This window comes from Aethina tumida, chromosome 2, assembly GCF_024364675.1.
Source record: "Aethina tumida isolate Nest 87 chromosome 2, icAetTumi1.1, whole genome shotgun sequence".
NCBI lineage: Eukaryota > Metazoa > Arthropoda > Insecta > Coleoptera > Nitidulidae > Aethina > Aethina tumida.
The window spans coordinates 4530946-4551096 of NC_065436.1; the positions used below are offsets into that span (position 1 = coordinate 4530946).

A 20151-nucleotide genomic window follows, 5' to 3' on the forward strand; every position below is an offset into this window, starting at 1 on the left:
AAAGTAATTTTTTGTTTGAAAATTGGGATTGACGATTTAATACCTTCTCCAAATAATATCTCTGACAAAATTTTTAATTGTTATTGTTATTTTAAAGGTGTGTATTTATACTTACTTCCAGCGAGTGAAACATTGCTTTTGCAAAACAGTCTGCATCTTCTTTGGAACTAAAATTTAACCCGTAAACTTGTTTATTGTCCCTCCACTGATGGAACGTGGGTGTCGCCTGATTGTATTTCAGTCCTTTTAAAATGGCACAGTTTATTACAACCTGGAATTAAACAGATATATGACAAACTTTTAATTAATATGTCTGTTGAAATGTTTTAACTAACCACATTGTTTTATTTTTGTATATTAATATCCTTGTTTTGCTACTATTCTGTTCAAGGATGAAGCATTACGAAAACATAACAATTTGCGGTAGAATTGAACTAATTATGGGATCATCTGTTTGAAATATACGTGTATAAACAATTATTTGTCTATAACATTGATTTAACGTATCCAATTGTTCCAAATTAAAATTACTTTTATCATAGAAGCTTTATAACTGGGTTAAATAATTAATTCAAATAAATCATACATCATACAAAAAAAATTAAGTTTTAAAAAATTATATTTGAAAAATATAATAAAACATTAAAATTATGCAAAAATCTCTTATTCGAGAATATTAAAATTAAAAATTTTTATTTTCAAAAGAAAATTCACTGTTTCAGGGAGTTTTCTTGATATATTTTGTCTATTAAGTTCTATAATTTTATGGAGAAACAGGATAAATAATGTTTCAAAATTTACTCTTAAAACTATAAAAAATTAGTAATTATAAAACATTATCAACAGAGATAGAGAACAGAATTTCGAATAATAATTTTATAGATATTTTAGTGTTTTTGGCAAATTTTATCGATATTTTTGTCTACTTTTTTTAATTTTTATAATTTCGTAGTAATGATTACAACTTTTCATAAAAATAATAAAAAATTCTCAATGTTTGATAATTCTATAACCATTTACTTATGTTTTATGACTGTGTCGATTAATTAAGAAGAAAATGTTATAATCATTTATTAAAAATTATTGAAAATAAAGTTTTATGGATAGATGTCATTGTCAAATCCTATAAAAAATAATGAAATATTTAATTTGAAATTAAAAACAATAATAAAAAATAATAAAATTAAAAAATATATAAATACTTAATTTAAAATTAACAAAAATATAAAATATTTTATTAAAAAAATATATATAATATATTAAAAATATATAAAATGTTTAGTTTAAATAAAAAAATTAAAATATTTAAATTATAATTAAAAAATTTTATTATTATTATTTATTTTATTTAAATTAAAATAAAATATTTAATTTGAGGTTAATAAAACAATCAAATATTTGATTTGAATTTAATAAAATTATGAAATATATAATTTATATTAAAAAATAAATAATATTAAAAAAATATATAAACAAAATTAAATAATAAATTAAATATATAATAATACAAATATAAAAAAAAATAATACAATATTTAATATAAATTAAAATATATAATATATTCAATTAATTTAAAAAATAAACTAAATTATTTAATTTGAGATTTAAAAAAAACATAAAATTCATAATTCAAAATTAAAAAAATAATAAAATATTTAATTTGAAATAAATAAAACAATGAAATATTTCACATAATTAAAAAAAATTAAAATATTAAATTTAAAATTAATAAAATATTTAATTTAAATTAAAAAGAAATTAAACTAATTATTTTAAGTAAAAAACTATTTGATTTAAATTTAAAAAATTAAAAATAAAGTATATAATAAAAAATAAATAAAACAGTTAATTTTAATTAAAAATAATAATGAAGTATTTAAAATAAATTTAAAAAAATAAAATATTTAATGTAAATTATATGTTGTTAAAATATAAATTAAAATTAAAAAATATATATTAAAATAATAAAATAAAATATTTAATGTAATTAAAAAATATATATAAAATATTTAATTTAAATAAAAAATAATAATAAAATAAAAAATATTTAATATAAAATTAAAAATATATATAAAATATTTAATTAAAAATAAGAAACAAATTAAAATATTCAATATAAATTAAAAAAAATCTAAAATATTAAAATTAGAATTACAGAAAAAAAATATTTTAATAAAAATTAAAAAATATATATTATTTAATATAAAAACGTAAAATATTTAATTTAAAATTATAAAACTAATAAAATATCTAATTCAAAATAAATAAAAAAAATAAAAATCAAAATAGTTAAAATAAATAAAAAATAAAATATACAAAATCTTTAATTACAAATAAGAAAGAAATTAAAATATTCCATATAAATTTAAAAAAATCTAAATTTAAATTAAAATAAAAAAATGAACTGTTTAATAAATATTAAAAAAAATATTTAATATAAAATATAAAAGCTTAATTAATTTAAAATTAAAAAACTAATAAAATGTTTAATTCAAAATAAATATAAAAAAATCAAAATATTCAAAATACATAAAAAATAAAATATTTAATTCAAAATTTAAAAAAAAAAATGATTAAAATGTGTATGAGTTAAATTGATTTATTGAATACCTCATTATCAGTTTAAATTTTGAATATTTTATATAAACAAAAACAATTGGAAATATTATCAAATTGTCAAGCAAGGACGATGTATTTATTGAATGTTTAAATTTAATTTGTTAATATAGAATAAAACTGGGAATAATAATAATAATAATAATAACAAACAACAAAATATATATTAATGTCAAAGTAATTCAAATGGAATTAATTGTCAAGAAAAAAAATGTTTTAATAAACACATTACTTCAAGATCGATTGTTTTACACAAAACTCAATTAATAATTTAATCACTTACTAATGAATATTCAATATCAAAGAGGTCATCCAACTATTGTTCTTTATTTCAACATACAAGAAGTGATTTTTAACGATTGTTCATCAATAGCTTTCCAAACATTGGGCAATGTTACAATTTGAATATCAGTAACACCGTACTGAAGCACATTCCAAAGAAATTTGTCATATACAATGACTCAAAGAAAAATTTAATACGACAGTTTTTTTCCACATTTTTGTCATTTAACTTACCATTACTAATTTTATATGTTTAAAAAACATTAAAATCAATATTGACCAAATAATAAACTGCCTGAATCAAATAATAATTATTTTTTTAATATTTATCTCTGAAGTTACTTTATACTAGTTTTTCTATTTATTTTATCTATCTAAATATTTTGTTTCAATGGTTTCAAGGTAGGTACAAAATGTAGATTAAAATCTATAAATAAAATTTTATTGATTTATATTTAATTTATTTAAAACTTACTTAATACCATTAATAATTTTAGAATTTAATCAATTCTCAGAATGTTTTAAAATATTATTAGTTAGAAAATGATTTAAAAATCCATAAAACTTTAGATACAAAGAAACAACGAAAGGAACTTTTTTCAGTTTTAAAGGATTTACTGTTCAGAAAAGGACCCTTCAGTTTAAGCAACGAAAACCAGGACGTGTTTTTTACCTCGTGATCCTGCAGTTTACGTCCCACCACACGGAAAGTCTGCTGTATGGTGTGCTGGTAGATGTGCACCTTGGAGAGTCCCGACGACGTTCCAGACGGAACCCATTTCTTGTTCATGTCATCGTATATCATCACGCTCGCCCTGGCGCTAGCTATCGATTGCTCACTGCAATAAAAAACACCCCAAAATTAACATCAGTTAACACAAAACGCAGCCTTAAAATTAACCGACCCATTTAACGTAAAAAGCAAAATAATTCATTATAATGTGCAGCACCGCATTTTTCATAGAGAAAGCTGCAGCATTGTTTTCCTAGACAGTAACTCAGCTTTTTGTTGTCCAAACACTCCTTTAATTACGCACTTAATTGGTGTATATGTGCACGTTATATTTACCGTGGTGGATTTTTTAGCAGAAAATGCAAAATGCAGTACGTGACTCAATTAACCTAAATTCTAATGGTGTTTAATTGTTCCGAATTGCGTTGGACACGTTTTTATTTTAAATAATTGTGACGTGAAACGGTGGTTAATGAATTTATTAATTAATCTTTATGCTTTATCGATTTATTGGAGCAATACTACAAAGTTATTGAAAGCTTAACATGGACCATTAATAATTTAATTAACTTCCAATTCGTTTTATTTGACTTTTATGTAATGCTATACATAACGCCCATACTGTTAAAATTGTAATTTATCATGCCCCTTTTGATACCAATGTTTACGTTTTAATTCTAAATACAGTTTATTTACTCTTTACATCGCTTTGATATTTGGTTATTTGCACTTTTATAATCTTACTCCTATTTATTTTCCTTTCTAAATATGGATGATAGACCAAATTATAAATAGTTACGTTCAATTTTTGTATAAATTTGTATTGTATACAACATAAATTTTCAATTTAAAATACTTTTTTATTTAGGTTTGGGGAGATGAAAGTATCAACGAGTCTGGAAATGTTAAAAATAAAAAATACCTACATGAAACTAATTTAAGAATTAAAATGATTTTCTTGTTTGTTCATTGGAACTATTAAAAGTAATTTTTACTGAATTTTTTGTTGTACTCTATTTTAAACAATATCATTTAAAATTTGAATAATAAAACATAAAAAAACTGATATTAATGAATTAACATAAATATAAATATTATATTTTTAATTACTAAAATTTAAAAGCTATCAAAAATATCTATATAATTTAGTTCTTCAGATCAAATTTAAGTAAACTGATATTAATTACTTGATTACTATTTATTAATTAATATAAAATATGGGCAGAAATATTGTTTTTTTTTAATTATTAAAATATGAAAGCTGTCAAAACAAAAGTTTAAACAATTTATTTATTCAGATCAAATTTAAGTAAAGTGATATTTATTAATTAATTGATAATTATTTATTACTTAATCTAAATATTGATAGAAATATTGCTTTTTTTATTATTAATTAACACATAAAAACTGTCAAAAATAAGTGTTTAAACAATTAATTTATTCAGTTCAAATTTGAGTAAACTGATATTTATTAATTAATTAACAATTATTTATTAAATATTCTAGATATAGACTGAAATATTGTTTTTTTAATTATTTGAACACATAACACCAAAAATAGGTGTTTAAACAATTTATTTATTTAGATCAAATTTAAGTAAAGTGAAATTTATTAATTAATTGATAATTATTTATTACTTAATCTAAATATTGACAGAAATATTGTTTTTTTAATTATTAACACATAAAAACTGTCAAAAATAAGTGTTTAAACAATTAAATTATTCAGATCAAATTTCAGTAAACTGATATTTATTAATTAATTAACAATTATTTAAACATAAAAGCTGCCAAAAATAGGTGTTTAAACAATTTATTTATTCAGATCAAATTTAAGTAAACTGATATATATATTAATTAATTGATAATTATTTATTACTTAAATACTAACAGAAGTATTGCTTTTTAATTATTAACACATAAAAGCTGTCAAAAATAAGTATTTAAACAATTTATGTATTCAGATCATATTTAAATAAAATTATATTTATTAATTAATTGATAATTATTTGTTAAATAATCTAAATATAGACAGAGATATTGCTTTTTAATTATTAAAACATAAAATCCTCCAGAAATAAGTGTTTAAACAATTTATTTACTCAGATAAAAACAAATATTGATTTTTTAATTATTAATACATAAAAGCTGTTAAAAATAAGTGTTTTATTTATTTATTAAGAGCATATTTAAGTGAATTGATATTTATTAATTAATTAGTAATATTTATTAATTAAACTAAATATAGACAGACATATTTCTTTTCTTTTATTTATATCAAATTTAAGTAAATTAATATTAATTACTTAATTAATAATTATTTATTCAATAATCTAAATATAGACAGAAATATTGCTATTTTAATTATTAAAACGTAAAAAGTGACAAAAATAAGTATTTAAACAATTTATTTAATCAGATCAAATTTAAGTATATTGATTGATTAATTAACAATTATTTATTAAATAATCTAAATACAGACAGAAGTAATGTTATTTTTTTAATTATTAAATCACAAAAGCTGACAAAAACACTTTATTTATTTGGATCAAATTTAAGTGAACTGTTATTTATTAATTAATAGATAATTATTTATTGAATAATTTAATTATAAACAAAAATAATCTTTTTTTAATTATATAAGTGTTTATACAATTTATTTATTCAGATAAAATCTAATTAAAAACATATTTATTAATTAATAAATAATTATTTATTAAATAATCTAAATATAGATAAAAATGTTGCTTTTTTAATAAATAAAACCAAAAGCCGTCAAAAATAAGTGTTTAAACAATTTATTTCTACAGATTAATTTTAAGTAAACTAATATTTATTAACTAATTAATAATTATTTATTAAATAATCTAAATATAGATAGAAATACTGTTTTTTATTGTAGTAATATTATATCAGGGAAAGCATAAAACTGATTATTAATATTTTTACAAAAAATATTTATTCAAAAATCTGCATTAAAAAGTTTATGTTTAATTGATTTACAGAAATCGTAACGTAAAAGTAATGATTATTTATATGAATGTTTTTAGAAGTATTAAATTTACAGCACAATTTGGAGCTATAAAAAAATCATTAACTGAAAGTTTTTAAAATATTTGCCATAACATTTTTATATTCGTATTGAATATGAAAATTGAAAATAAAAAAGCAGTAGAAAAAGTAAGTAAAACTTAGAAGTATCTATAAAAACTGAATTAAAAAATTTTAGTAAATCTGAAATAAATTTTCTTTTAACTAAATATAAATTTAGTAGTAAAATGAATAATATAAATAAATATTGATTTGCCAAATTAATTTTATCTAATTTAAATAGTTAAGTTAATATTCTATTTGTGTGGTTATTAAGGAATACTTTATTAGTAAAATATATATAAATAATAATTTCCATTCGTCTACAAATTAAAAATATAAATGACTAAAAAATATTTAAATAAATTAATATTTATTAAGAAGTTGAAAAGCCACTTCGTAATAAATTATCGTAGAGTATAAAAAATTCTAATAAAACTTTATAAAAGGTTCAATTAAAATTTAAAAGTATAAAAAATTGTTTTAAAATTAAAATTTATCCTCTGACTGAAACAAAATTGGTAATGTCTCATTTGTTTGTATATTCAGGAATGTACAAAGTAATATAATAATAAAATATATAAAAATATTGGATTTCTATAATGGAGGATTAATAATAATAAAAACAAATTTTATACATTTATAAGTACATTTTAAAAAGCTTTTATTTGGGTAAAGCAAAAATAAATTAAAGCATCTCTCTTAAGAAGTTCTGAAGAAATTAATATTTATCAAAGGGTACAAAAAACTGAAAAGAACTCGTAATAAAATTTCTAATTTTTATTGCATACAACAATCAATTTTTACACATTTATTTAAGTACATTTTAAACAGTTTTTTTGATAAAGTATAAAAATATAAAGTATGTCTTAAGAAGTTTCAGAAGATATTAATATTTATTAAGGAGTACAAAAAACTGAACAGACAACTCGTAATAAATTATCGTATAAAAAATTGTAATAAAACTTTTATAAGAGTTTTAGTGAAATTTTGTGTTTGAAGTGTCTGAACAAAATGAAAAATTCGCAGTAAATTATCTAATTGAAAGTAAAACTTTCATGTTTTAAATATTGATAATGAAGTTTTTGTTTATACCTCAAACAATTTAAGAGGAAATAAGTCTTTAATTAAGGAGCAGAGAAACTAAACAGACAGTTATTAATAAATAATCGATAAAATTATAAAAAACTGTAATAAAACATCTAAAAAAGTTTTAATGAAGCTTTATGTTTATATTAGGAAATACGTAAATTGATCAAAAAAAAATAAAGTAAGTAAGAAGAAATTGAAAAACAATTAATTAGATCTAAATTAAATTTAAGAAAGGTGGATTAAGTTGAAATAAAACCACCACCAAGAACAAATTACACACATAAGTTTAATGGATTTCTTAATTAAAGTATTAAGAACTTATTTAAATGACAAAATATGACAAAAAATAATAACTAGATAAGTTCTTAATTGTATATCAAAGATATTTTGTATAAGTTATAACAGGAAATATGTAAATTAAGTTAAAAATTCGCTGTAACTTAAAAATTGTAGAATTTTCATGTCAACCATTTCACTGAGAAGTGTCCAAATTGGACTAAAACTTAAATTAAATAATGACCCACGTGTAAACTTTAACAGAAACTTGTCATCGCAATAAACTGCACATAAAATAAAATTAGAAACTTGTGATAAATTAATCTTAACGAGCCCAACACAATAAATCTTACAAACTCGGACAAACACAAAAAGACGTGAACTTTATTTCGTTCTGAACGATCCGTCATTGACTTCTTAATTAGAAATTAATGTCCCCGCAGTTTCGTGGCGTGATAGCGATTTACCATATACGATATACTGATTGTTCTCAAGGCTGTTTTCATAAAACAATAAAAATTACTTAAACATCTTGTATGTTATATGCAGATTTGTCTCGTTAGGACTTTAAATTGTCGGCTATTATGCAGAAATTTAAATGCAATTAATTAGAATGTGTGACGAGAAAAAACGTGCTGACAATGCAGAAACCTCCAATTCTTCCGGATTAACAATCAACTGTAATGACAGAGTTATAAACAACAAATTGTCGGGTGTTTTACTGCAAATATTATGATTGGGTTGACCCACTCTTCTAAATTTGTTTATATGCCCATTTGTTTCCTGCTCAATCAAGGCCTACACGCTCCGCAAACTCTAAATTGAGCTCTTGTTGGGAACATAACCCAGAAAACCAACCAATCCTTACTTAGACTTGGTCGTGCCTTTTTCCTGGGGACGATCGGAATGATTGTGATCAGTCCAATGTGCGCCTTATTGGAATTAACGAGATTTTATCTTGTAAAGATTTTATAATTGTATATTTTCTACTGGTCGGATTAGAATAAGCCGAACGAAGAAAGCAGAACCGTGAAAATTGATTAGAATTGCTAACAAGGAAAATGTATAATTTAGCTGCACGCACTTGCGGATACGTTAAGGTCACTAATTGCATCAGGAGTAATTAATTATAACCGATAGAAAATATGGAACGAGGAAAATATTCATAACAAAACATATCCTTTACAATAGTATTTTATTAACTCAACGAAAATTCAAAAGATAAAAATTATATTTAATATAATTTCAATATTTTATAAATCACTTTTATTTGGTGATGGAAATTTGTTATTTGTGTATTTATTTATGTTGGAATTTTTTAAGAATTTAATATTAATAGTAACATTTTGTGAAAGAAAAGTATTTTATTGGTTGTAATTTATTTAATTCAATAAGAATTACAATCTTATTAACTTCAATTGTGTCAGAAAAATGGATAAATATTCAGTATAAATAAATAAATAACGTCAATATTTTATATGCTTTAATAAAGTTTTATTCACTAAATTTTTTATTTATTTATACATAATGATTAAATTCTGTTATATCACCAATAATTTTGATTACGTGGAACACAGTATGTTTAAAATTTTTTATAAAAGACTAAATTTTGATTAAAAATATAAAATAATATTAAAAACTTAATAGTTTTTATTTAGTTTTACCTACATTAAAATTAATTGTTATACTAAAATTATATACATATATCACCAATAATTTCGACTGTATGAAATAATAAGAAATTGATTATTCTAATTTTAATTCTAAATATTAAATTAAATTATTCATGACGTTTTGGCAACTAAATATATTTCACCAATATGTGTTATTCTAATAATATAATTTTATTATATCACCTATAATTTTCACCAGCTAAATATTAAAATAAATAATTAAAGATAATTTGGTTAATCAAAAATTAAAGTTTTTATGATGATTTTATTTTGATTTTTATTTGGTGACATAAAAATATAAACATATTTTTTATTAATTTAAATGTTATATAGTATAAATAAAGATAATTATTAATAATATTATATTCCAACAATTTTAGCTTTGGAGAACAATACGAACTTTAATTTTTTTTGTATCACCTTTAATTTTCAATCTAAATAATAAATAACATAATTCAAGACAGTTTAGGCAAGTAAATAAAATTTTTGATGGTTATTTTTATTTGGTGACAGAACAAAATACGTATAATTTCTGATAATTTACTTGTTTTAGTGTTGTTTATTAATAAATTCTATTAAATCACCTATAAATTTAATTATATAGACCATATAAACTTGGTGATAATTTTAATTTTCATTCCAAATATTGAACTGCTTGGACAACAAAATATAAAATTTTAATTAAAAATTACATTTTTGATGATAATTCTTATTCGAAGTTTGTAGAGTTTTTAATTAATTTTATTATATCACCAATAAATTACAAACTTGGTAATAATTTTAATTTTCATTCTAAATGTTGAATTAAATAATTCAAACCAGTTTAGACAACTAAATATAAAATTATACGTCAATGTTAAAGTTTTAATGCTGAATCTTAATTGGTGATAAACAATTTACAAATATTTTTTCTGTTGTGTTATTTATTTATTGACACAAATTAAGCCTTTGATAATTTTTAATAAATTTTATTATATCATTAATAGTTTTGATTTTAAAGATTATTACAAAGTTGGTTTTAATTTTAAGTTTTATTCTAAATATTGAATTTTATTTAGAGACAAAAAATGAACAAATAATTTCTGTTAATTTTTATTGACACAAATTGAATTTTTGATAATTTTTAATAAATTTTATTAAATCACCAATAATTTTGATTTTATAGATTATTACAAACTTGGTGATAATTTTAATTTTTATTCTAAATTTTGAATTAAATAATTCAAACCAGTTTAGGCATCTAAATATACCATTTTACTTGAAAGTTCAAGTTTTGATGTTGAATTTTATTTGGTGATGAAAAAAGTACAAATAATTTCTGTTGATTTTTATTGATACAAATTGAATCTTTGATAATTTTTAACAAATTTTATTAAATCTATAATAATTTTGATTCTATAGATTATTACAAACTTGGTGATAATTTTAATTTTTATTCTAAATATTGAATTAAATAATTCAAACCAGTTTAGGCATCTAAATATACCATTTTACTTGAAAGTTCAAGTTTTGATGTTGAATTTTATTTGGTGATGAAAAAAGTACAAATAATTTCTGTTGATTTTTATTGACACAAATTGAATCTTTGATAATTTTTAATAAATTTTATTAAATCACCAATAATTTTGATTTTATAGATAATTACAAACTTGGTGATAATTTTAATTTTTATTCTAAATATTGAATTAAATAATTCAAACCAGTTTAGGCATCTAAATATACCATTTTACTTGAAAGTTCAAGTTTTGATGTTGAATTTTATTTGGTGATGAAAAAAGTACAAATAATTTCTGTTGATTTTTATTGACACAAATTGAATCTTTGATAATTTTTAACAAATTTTATTAAATCTACAATAATTTTGATTCTATAGATTATTACAAACTTGGTGATAATTTTAATTTTTATTTTAAATATTGAATTAAATAATTCAAACCAGTTTAGGCATCTAAATATACCATTTTACTTGAAAGTTCAAGTTTTGATGTTGAATTTTATTTGGTGATGAAAAAAGTACAAATAATTTCTGTTGACTTTTATTGATATAAATTGAATCTTAGATAATTTTTAACAAATTTTATTAAATCTCCAATAATTTTGATTTTATAAATTATTACAAACTTGGTGATAATTTTAATTTTTATTCTAAATATTGAATTAAATAATTCAAACCAGTTTAGGCATCTAAATATACCATTTTACTTGAAAGTTCAAGTTTTGATGTTGAATTTTATTTGGTGATAAAAAAAAAGTACAAATAATTTCTGTTAATTTTTATTGATACAAATTGAATCTTTGATAATTCTTAATAAATTTTATTATATCACCAATAATTTGGTTTTATAGATTATTACAAACTTGGTGATAATTTTAATTTTCATTCTAAATGTTGAATTAACTGATTCAAACCAGTTTAGGAAACTAAATATATAATTTTACTTGAAAGTTTAAGTTTTAATAATGAATTTTATTTGGTGACAAAATAATGTTCAAAAAATATCTGTTAGTTTTTATGTTGTTTATTGATACAAATTAAATTTTTGATAATTTTTAATAAATATTATTACATCACCAATAATTTTGATTTTATAAATTATTATAAATTAAATAATTCAAATCAGTTTAGGCAGTTAAATATAAAATTGTACTTGAAAGTTAAAGTTTTGATGTTATTTTATTTGGTGACAAAAAATTACAATGTTTTATTAGATTACCAACAATTCTGTTTTATTTTAAAACTTATTTGATCATAAACAATATTTAAAGGAAGGCAATTTGGGTTACTAAAAATAAAATTATAACATCAGAATTCTATTGATGTTTTTTATTAGGTGAGATATATACAAACAATTTGGGTAATTTTTGTTAATTGTCTATTAATTTAGAAATTTGAAATAAACTACATAAACAATAAACTTAAACTACTATTTGTTGCTTAATCGCAACAATTGTTATATTCTTGTACGTGTTCAAATTATCGTTTAACTACGTAGAAACCAAACATTCCCCTGATGATAAAAACTGAACCGTATAGAAAGAGTTAACGTTCAGTTCACGAAATATTTTAAACAAAACTCACGAACCCGAATACTGTAAACAAAATTAAGATTGTCCAAGCTAATTTATTGATATTCTTTTCATTAAAATAAACCGACTATTATTACTGTGTGGGCGTCGGTGTAGATGGTAGATTACAATAAACGCCGTTTTCGTTCTATAGTGAATTATTATGTGAACTCCCACTTTCGTACCACTGAAAATTCCGATTTCTTAAACAGTTAAGCTGAAAAGCAAGAAATGATTGACTTATAATCAAACGAATTTTCACTTAATTGAGACTCAACAAGGAAATTCATTTGTGATTAAACTCTTGAAGTGTGATTTGCTGATTGGGATGCTGCTTTGTTCTTGAGTATTCGAGTGTAGGAGCCCGATTTGTTTACACGTCAGTTATCTGTATTTGTCAAGTGTAAACAGAAAGGAAACACCGGGGTTAAATTATTGCTTGTTTAGGCTATTTTAAAATAAAACATATGGAAAGAAAATTTACATTATGATAAAATATTAACGTTTATTTCTGATACTAAACCATTAACGGAACCGAAGCAACCACATTTCCTTTTTAACAAAGTAACTACTTACTTAAATGTGTCACTGAATTGAAGGAAAAATAAATTATTAAATGGAAATAATTCCATTAAACAGTAAATATACATTTGTGGGCAGTTTAAATCAGTCCTCAGAAAAAATATATGTATAAAAACATCTCCAGAGAAGAGGAAAATAATAATTAACTTGAAACATCAAGGTCTTAATTTAATATTGCTGATATCACTAAAATGTATTTATTATTTATAATGTTTATTAACAAATATGAAACAACACTCTCAATTTAAAATACAATAAGAAAGTTGCAACGATATATTTCAATAAAGAAACCATTGGTATCAAAAAAAAAAGACTAAAAATTTGCACCAAAAAGTATTAATTCTTCTCCAGAATTTTGGCAAAGGGTACTTTGAAGTGATGAATCTTTGGTCAAAGGAACAAGAACTGATGGTAAAAAATACATTCATTGTCCTCCTAATAAAAGTTTGGATCCCAGATACCCTACAAGAACTTTGAAACGTGGTGGAGGAAAAGTTTTGGTTTGGGGTTCCTTTCCTTGACATGGTATGGGACCATTAAAAAAAATTATTAGTAAAATGAACAGTTTTGTATACAGACACATCATGAGAGATGTAATGGAACCATTTGCCAACGATAATTTACCAATTAAATGGCTTTTTATGCATGATAATGATACGAAGCAGCATCCAAAGTTGTGCTAAGTTGGTTAAAATATAAAAATGTTGAGATTCTCGATTGGTCACCGTAAAGTCCGGATCTAAATACAATTGAAAACTTAAGGAACAACATGTAACCTCGATTAAGACACCAAAAAGCATCAAATTTAGATGAATTATAGTTATTAATTGAAGAGTCACAAAACCGTTGCCCTTATTTTATGGAAAAAATAATTTAATTAGGTACAAAATAATCAATAGGAGAGAAAATACAGGTTCATAAATATGTGATACAACTTTAATTATCCTGTAAATGTGAAAATGTCCAATAAAAACGAATAAAAAGGCAATTAATGACTAAGGAAGACAATTAACTTCTAATTACAGTGGCAATTTTTCATTGATAATAAACAATTTTTGCATGAGTGCCTAATGTATTATTACCGGCCATTATTTTAGTATTAGCACGTACAATATACAATACATTTTCCTTTTTGCAAACAATGGGTTAATCGATTGTTAATTGCTGTGATTCAGCCAGACAGTCTTGCATTTTAATTACCACCATGTAAATACAACAAACTGAAACATGTGTTGCGATTTTGGAAACTGTACATTTTTAAAGCCGTTACAATCTTTTAAACAGATCATTGTCGGTACCACACAATGATACGATAAATGGTACAGATTCCTTAGTCAATGCCAACAACATCTGCGCAAACTAGATATCCTCTCTTAAAATTAAAATTCGACAAGTTGCTGAATTTAAATTTTTATTTACTAAAACGTTTACGTCTACGGTTTAATATTTAATAATTTTATGCGTGTCACGTAAGTTACAAAACGTTCTTTTTTGATAATTATGTAGAAAGTTTACGGGTTTGTGTGATAATTGCTTTTTCTACGTTTGATTGGGTTGGTGGTCGTGGATTTTGGGCGGTGTGTGGGTTATTTTATGAGCGGAGGAATTATAGGCATTACACAAACGCAAAGTAACATTTTTCAGGAAAGAACGCGAGACAAAAACATGCCACTTGGAAAATGGCGCCAGTATATCAAGTAGACAATTTTATTTATCAACAAGACTTAGTTTTATTTCATTTTTTTCATTGTATAGTTCTAATTAATTAATTTTTTATTAATAAAGTATTTTTTAAATATTAAAAAAGTGATTTTTAAACCAAAATTTTGTGTTTTTTTAATTGTATACTTCTAATTAATTAATATTTTATTAATAAAGTGCTTTTTAAATATTAAATTGTGCTTTTTTTCAACTAAAATTTTGTGTCAAATAACATAATTATCATTATAAATATTAATAAAGAATTGGAAAAAAGTTTATTATATTAACAAAAAAATAAATATTACTGAAAATCAATAAATTTACTAATTTTATATAAAACAATAAAATTTTCACCCATAATTATTGATAAAAATGAAAGAAATAAAAGTAAATTTTTTTAAATTTAGAAAAATATGTTTCAAATAACTAAATCAATCTAAAATTTAAATGATAAAATATTGTTTGAAAATATAATTGATTATAATTTTAAAATTAACTGAAAATCAAAAAAATATTTTTATTAACCTTTTAATTTACAAAATTAATTATTAATTAAAAAAATTGAACCGCACTATTTTAATTAAAATCTTACATAAAACAATAAAATTTTAGTCCATAATATTGATACAAATTAAAGAAATAAAAGCAAAATTTACTATGTTTATAAAAATTTGTTTTAAATAAATAAGTTAATATAAAATTTTAGGAATAAATTAATATTTGAAAATATAATTGACTATAATTCTAAAATTAATTGACAAAATTAATTATTTATATACACTGTAACCAATAAAAAAATAATGAAATAGATAAAAATTGGTGAAATTCTCTTTAATATAAATACTAACAGATATTTATATGATTATTTTATATTGTTAAGAAGAAAAAAAATTAACTACGATATTTAAACTAAAATTTTATATAAAACAATAAATTTTTCATCCATAATATTAATAAAAATTAAAGAAATAAAAGCAAAACTTATTATATTTAGAAAAATATAAGTTTCAAATAAATAAATTAATCTAAAATTTAAATGATGAAATAATATGTGAAAATATAATTAATTGTAATTCTAAAATTAACTGAAAATCAATAAAAATAATATTTTTATTAACCTTTTAAATGACAAAATAAATGATTTATATGCACTGTAACAAATAAAAAACTATAAAATAGACGCAATTTTGTAAAATTCCCTTTTAAAAAAATAGCCCCAGATATTTATTTATATTATTATATTTTATTGTTAAGAAGAAAAAAATTATTTATAAGCTTATTTTTTTAAATTTTATTTTTTTTGATATTTAAAGTTCTATTGCTTATATTTATTATTTATAAATTAAGATAAATTTAAGCATAATTTATTAAATTTAGATAAATTAAGGCTTAATTTTTTTAAATTTAATATATTTTTATTAACGTTTTAAATGACAAAATAAATTATTTAAGTGTAACAAATAAAAAACTATAAAATAGACGCAACTTTGTAAAATGTTCTTCAATAATATTAATAAAAATTAATGAATTAAAAGGAAAATTTATTATATTCAGAAATATATGTTTCAAATAAATAAATTAATCTAAAATTAACTATATATATATATATATATATATATATATATATATATATATATATATATTTAAATTATTATATAAATTATTTATGTACACTGTAACAAATAAAAAACTAATAAAATGGACGAAATGTTGTGAAATTCTATCACCAGATATTTATTTATATTATTATTTCCTGTTGTTAAGAAGAAACTAAAATTTTACATACAACAATAAAATTTTTGTCAACAATATTATAAATAAAAATTAAGCAAATTCAATCTAAAATTTAAGAACAAACAAAACAATATTTGAAAATATAATTGTCTATAATTCTAAAATTAACTGAAAATCAAATAAATAATATTTTTATTAACCTTTTTATTAAATTTTGGTTGCCAAATTAACTAAAACTGAGATTCAAAAAATTAATAACAATAAAAATATGTAAAAAATATATTTTTTAATTTTATGTTTTAATAGTTCAAAAAAATTATTTATATCTAATAAAAAATACTATATATTGGTAGCATTATTTTATATTGATAATAGATAATTAAAACATAATATTTTTATTAAATATGTCTTTATAATAAAGTTTTAATATTTTAAAATAATAATATTTAATTAAGATTTTGAAAATCTACTTCAAAGTAATAAAATATATACACAATTATTTTTAACTTTATTATGTACATTTATTATTAAATATTATTAATATCAAAATAATCAAATCGATAATATTATAATTAATAATATAAAAATTATCCTTTTAATGTAGTTTTAAAGAAAATATAAAATTTAAGTCTTCTATTATTATAATATTGAAAATTTTCTTAATATTATTTTAAAAAATAGTCTTTCAACACCAATTTTACGTTGTTGCATGCATGAATTTTCTTTGCATTCCAGTTTTTTCAATGATTTTCAATTCAATTTTCCATCATGCAAATACTTAGTTATATGGCTGTTTATTGTTATGTTTATTTCTCGACAATTATTCAGGTACCATAAAACTTTCGTCATTCCCATTCTACCACTACATCAAACCAACTCAACAACACCTACAGGTACGTCCTTCGCCAAAAAACCATTATGCATCAATCAACAACCCCCTTTACAAAAGTCACTAACCATGCCCAGTACTCTTGCCATTCCTTCTTTGGCTCTTCGGCCTCTTTGGAGTTGGTCCTCCTCAACGTAACGTCCAACTCCATTTCAATGTCTCTACAAAACTGGTCAATGTCGAACTCCATCTTCCTGATCGATCGATCGATCGATACTCCCACCGAAACAACAAACAACAACAACGCACACCAACCACTCTTCCGTGTCCGGCCAAACGAAATCACAACAGCAATCGATCGAACGGTCACCGATCGACTGAACGACACGAAATGCCGCTCACAAGGGACTGGGAAAAAATTGAAGCGGTAATTTCGGGCCAACCAGGAAACGTCGACCGCGGGATGATTAGATACGAAGAGGCCGGTGGTGGTGGTACCGCTCTCGGTACTCGGTCGTCGGTGGTGGTGGTGGTGGTTACGCGTCGTACGGTTCGGTCCTGTTATGTGGGTCGCCTGGTTTAAAAGGTTTTTTGCCATTAATTTTTTTTTTCTCATTTTGCACTACCAGTACCACTGTGGTACTGTATTTATTCTATAAATTATGTTTATCGGTAGATTTTTGATAATTATAATCCATAGTATTTTGCTAATTAAACTTTACAGTTCATATTTCTGAATTATGTATTTGAATAATGTTTGATTTAGTTTAATAAAGTAAAGCAAATAAAGTAAACTCTTACTAAGCTACAGTATTATATTATAATAAAGTCATAAATTTAATACTTAAATTTTACTATAATAAAGAATAATCAAATTCAGTAAAATTTGATTATTTTATATTTTATTATGAAAATTCAAATATTTAAGTTGTTCTATTAATTAAAAAATATTATACGGTTTATTAAATATTGATAAATAAACTAAATGTAAGTCTTTAATTATCTTATTTATTTGATAATTATAATTGTAAATATAAAATTTTATTATAGTTTATTAGTTTCCAATATTTAAATTAATAATAATTTAATTTACAATTAGATTAAGTCAGTTCAACAGTAACAAAAATTTTTTAATCACATTTTTATTCAGTGACACTGACAATCAATAATTTATCAAAATAAATAGAATTTATAAAGTCTAAATTTTATAAATTTAAAATAATAATTTCATTATTATCTTTTTTTATTTATTTGTTAATTATAATTTTTTAGCCATAAACTAAAAATTTTATAAATGTAAAATACTACTTTCTACTTTTCATTGTTTAAGTTTGTCTTTTTAATTTGTATAATTTCAAATTAACAATTTTATTTTTTTATATTCAAATATTATATTTTATTAATTATATTATTTTTTAAGTTTTTTATTTCAATTTAAAATATATTTTTAATATTTAAATATATTTTATTAATTATTCTTAAATTAAGATAAATTTAGAGTTAATTTTTTAAATTTTATAAATTTAAATAAACAATAATTTTATTTTTTAATTTAAATTGGAATTCTAAATTTTTATAAATTTAAAATATATATATTTTTTACTTAATTTTATTCTATTTTTTATATTTTAATTTGATATTTTTAGACATATTTTTTTAAATTTAAATAAACAGTTTAATTTTTTTATATATTTAAATAGTTATTAATTAATTATATCTATTTTATAATTTTAAGTGAGAATTTTTTTATTTTAAATTACTATTTTTAAATTTTTAATCTTAATTATTTAAATTTTATAATTTTTTTAATCTAAAATTGGTATTTTTAAATTTTTAAGCTTAACTTGTTATTCTTCATATTTTAAGCTTAATCTTTTATATTTTGTTAATATAAGTGAACAATTTTATTATTATTATTTAAATTTTATTATAATTATATTTTTCAAATTTTCTAAATTTAAAATAATAATTTTATATTATTTTTTTATTATTTAATTTCTTTAACCTTAGTTTTTAATTTATATCAATGTAAATTAATAATTTTAGTTTTTTAAGCTTAAATTTTTGGATTTAAAATGAACCATTTAATATTTTTTTATTTAATTTATTTTAAATATTATTATAACTTTTATTTAATTTATTTGGATTTAAAATGAACCATTTAATATTTTTTTATTTAATTTATTTTAAATATTATTATAACTTTAATTTTTTAAATTTTATAAATTTAAATGAACAATTATTAATTTTAAATTTGTGACTTTAAATTTTTCAATTTTAATTTATTTTGAATTTTTAATATTAGTTTTTTTATATTTAAATTGCTATTAATTAATCTATTATTCATAAGTACAGATAAATTTCAGCTTAATTTAAATTAAATTAAAATTATTATTATTTAGTAATTAAAATAATAATTTTATATCATGATTTTCTAAATTTAAAATAATAATTTAATATTATTTCTTTTAATTATG

General features: G+C 20.2%; 1 protein-coding gene across 2 annotated transcripts in view; it reads right to left on the reverse strand.

Moving 5' to 3' along the window:
- The window catches only part of LOC109596269 (protein enabled), a 42999-nt gene that overhangs the window by 8312 nt on the left and 14536 nt on the right, over positions 1-20151 (reverse strand). The window contains exons 1-3 of one of the 2 annotated variants that reach the window (XM_020011775.2): positions 17803-18360; positions 3572-3737; positions 116-271 (exon numbers count right to left, since the gene is read on the reverse strand). In XM_020011775.2, coding sequence (XP_019867334.2) covers positions 116-271; positions 3572-3737; positions 17803-18290 — 810 coding nt within the window. In that variant the 5' untranslated portion in view covers positions 18291-18360. Of the gene's footprint in view, positions 1-115; positions 272-3571; positions 3738-17802; positions 18361-20151 lie in introns of those variants that run through there. The other variant, XM_020011776.2, reaches the window with a different exon arrangement.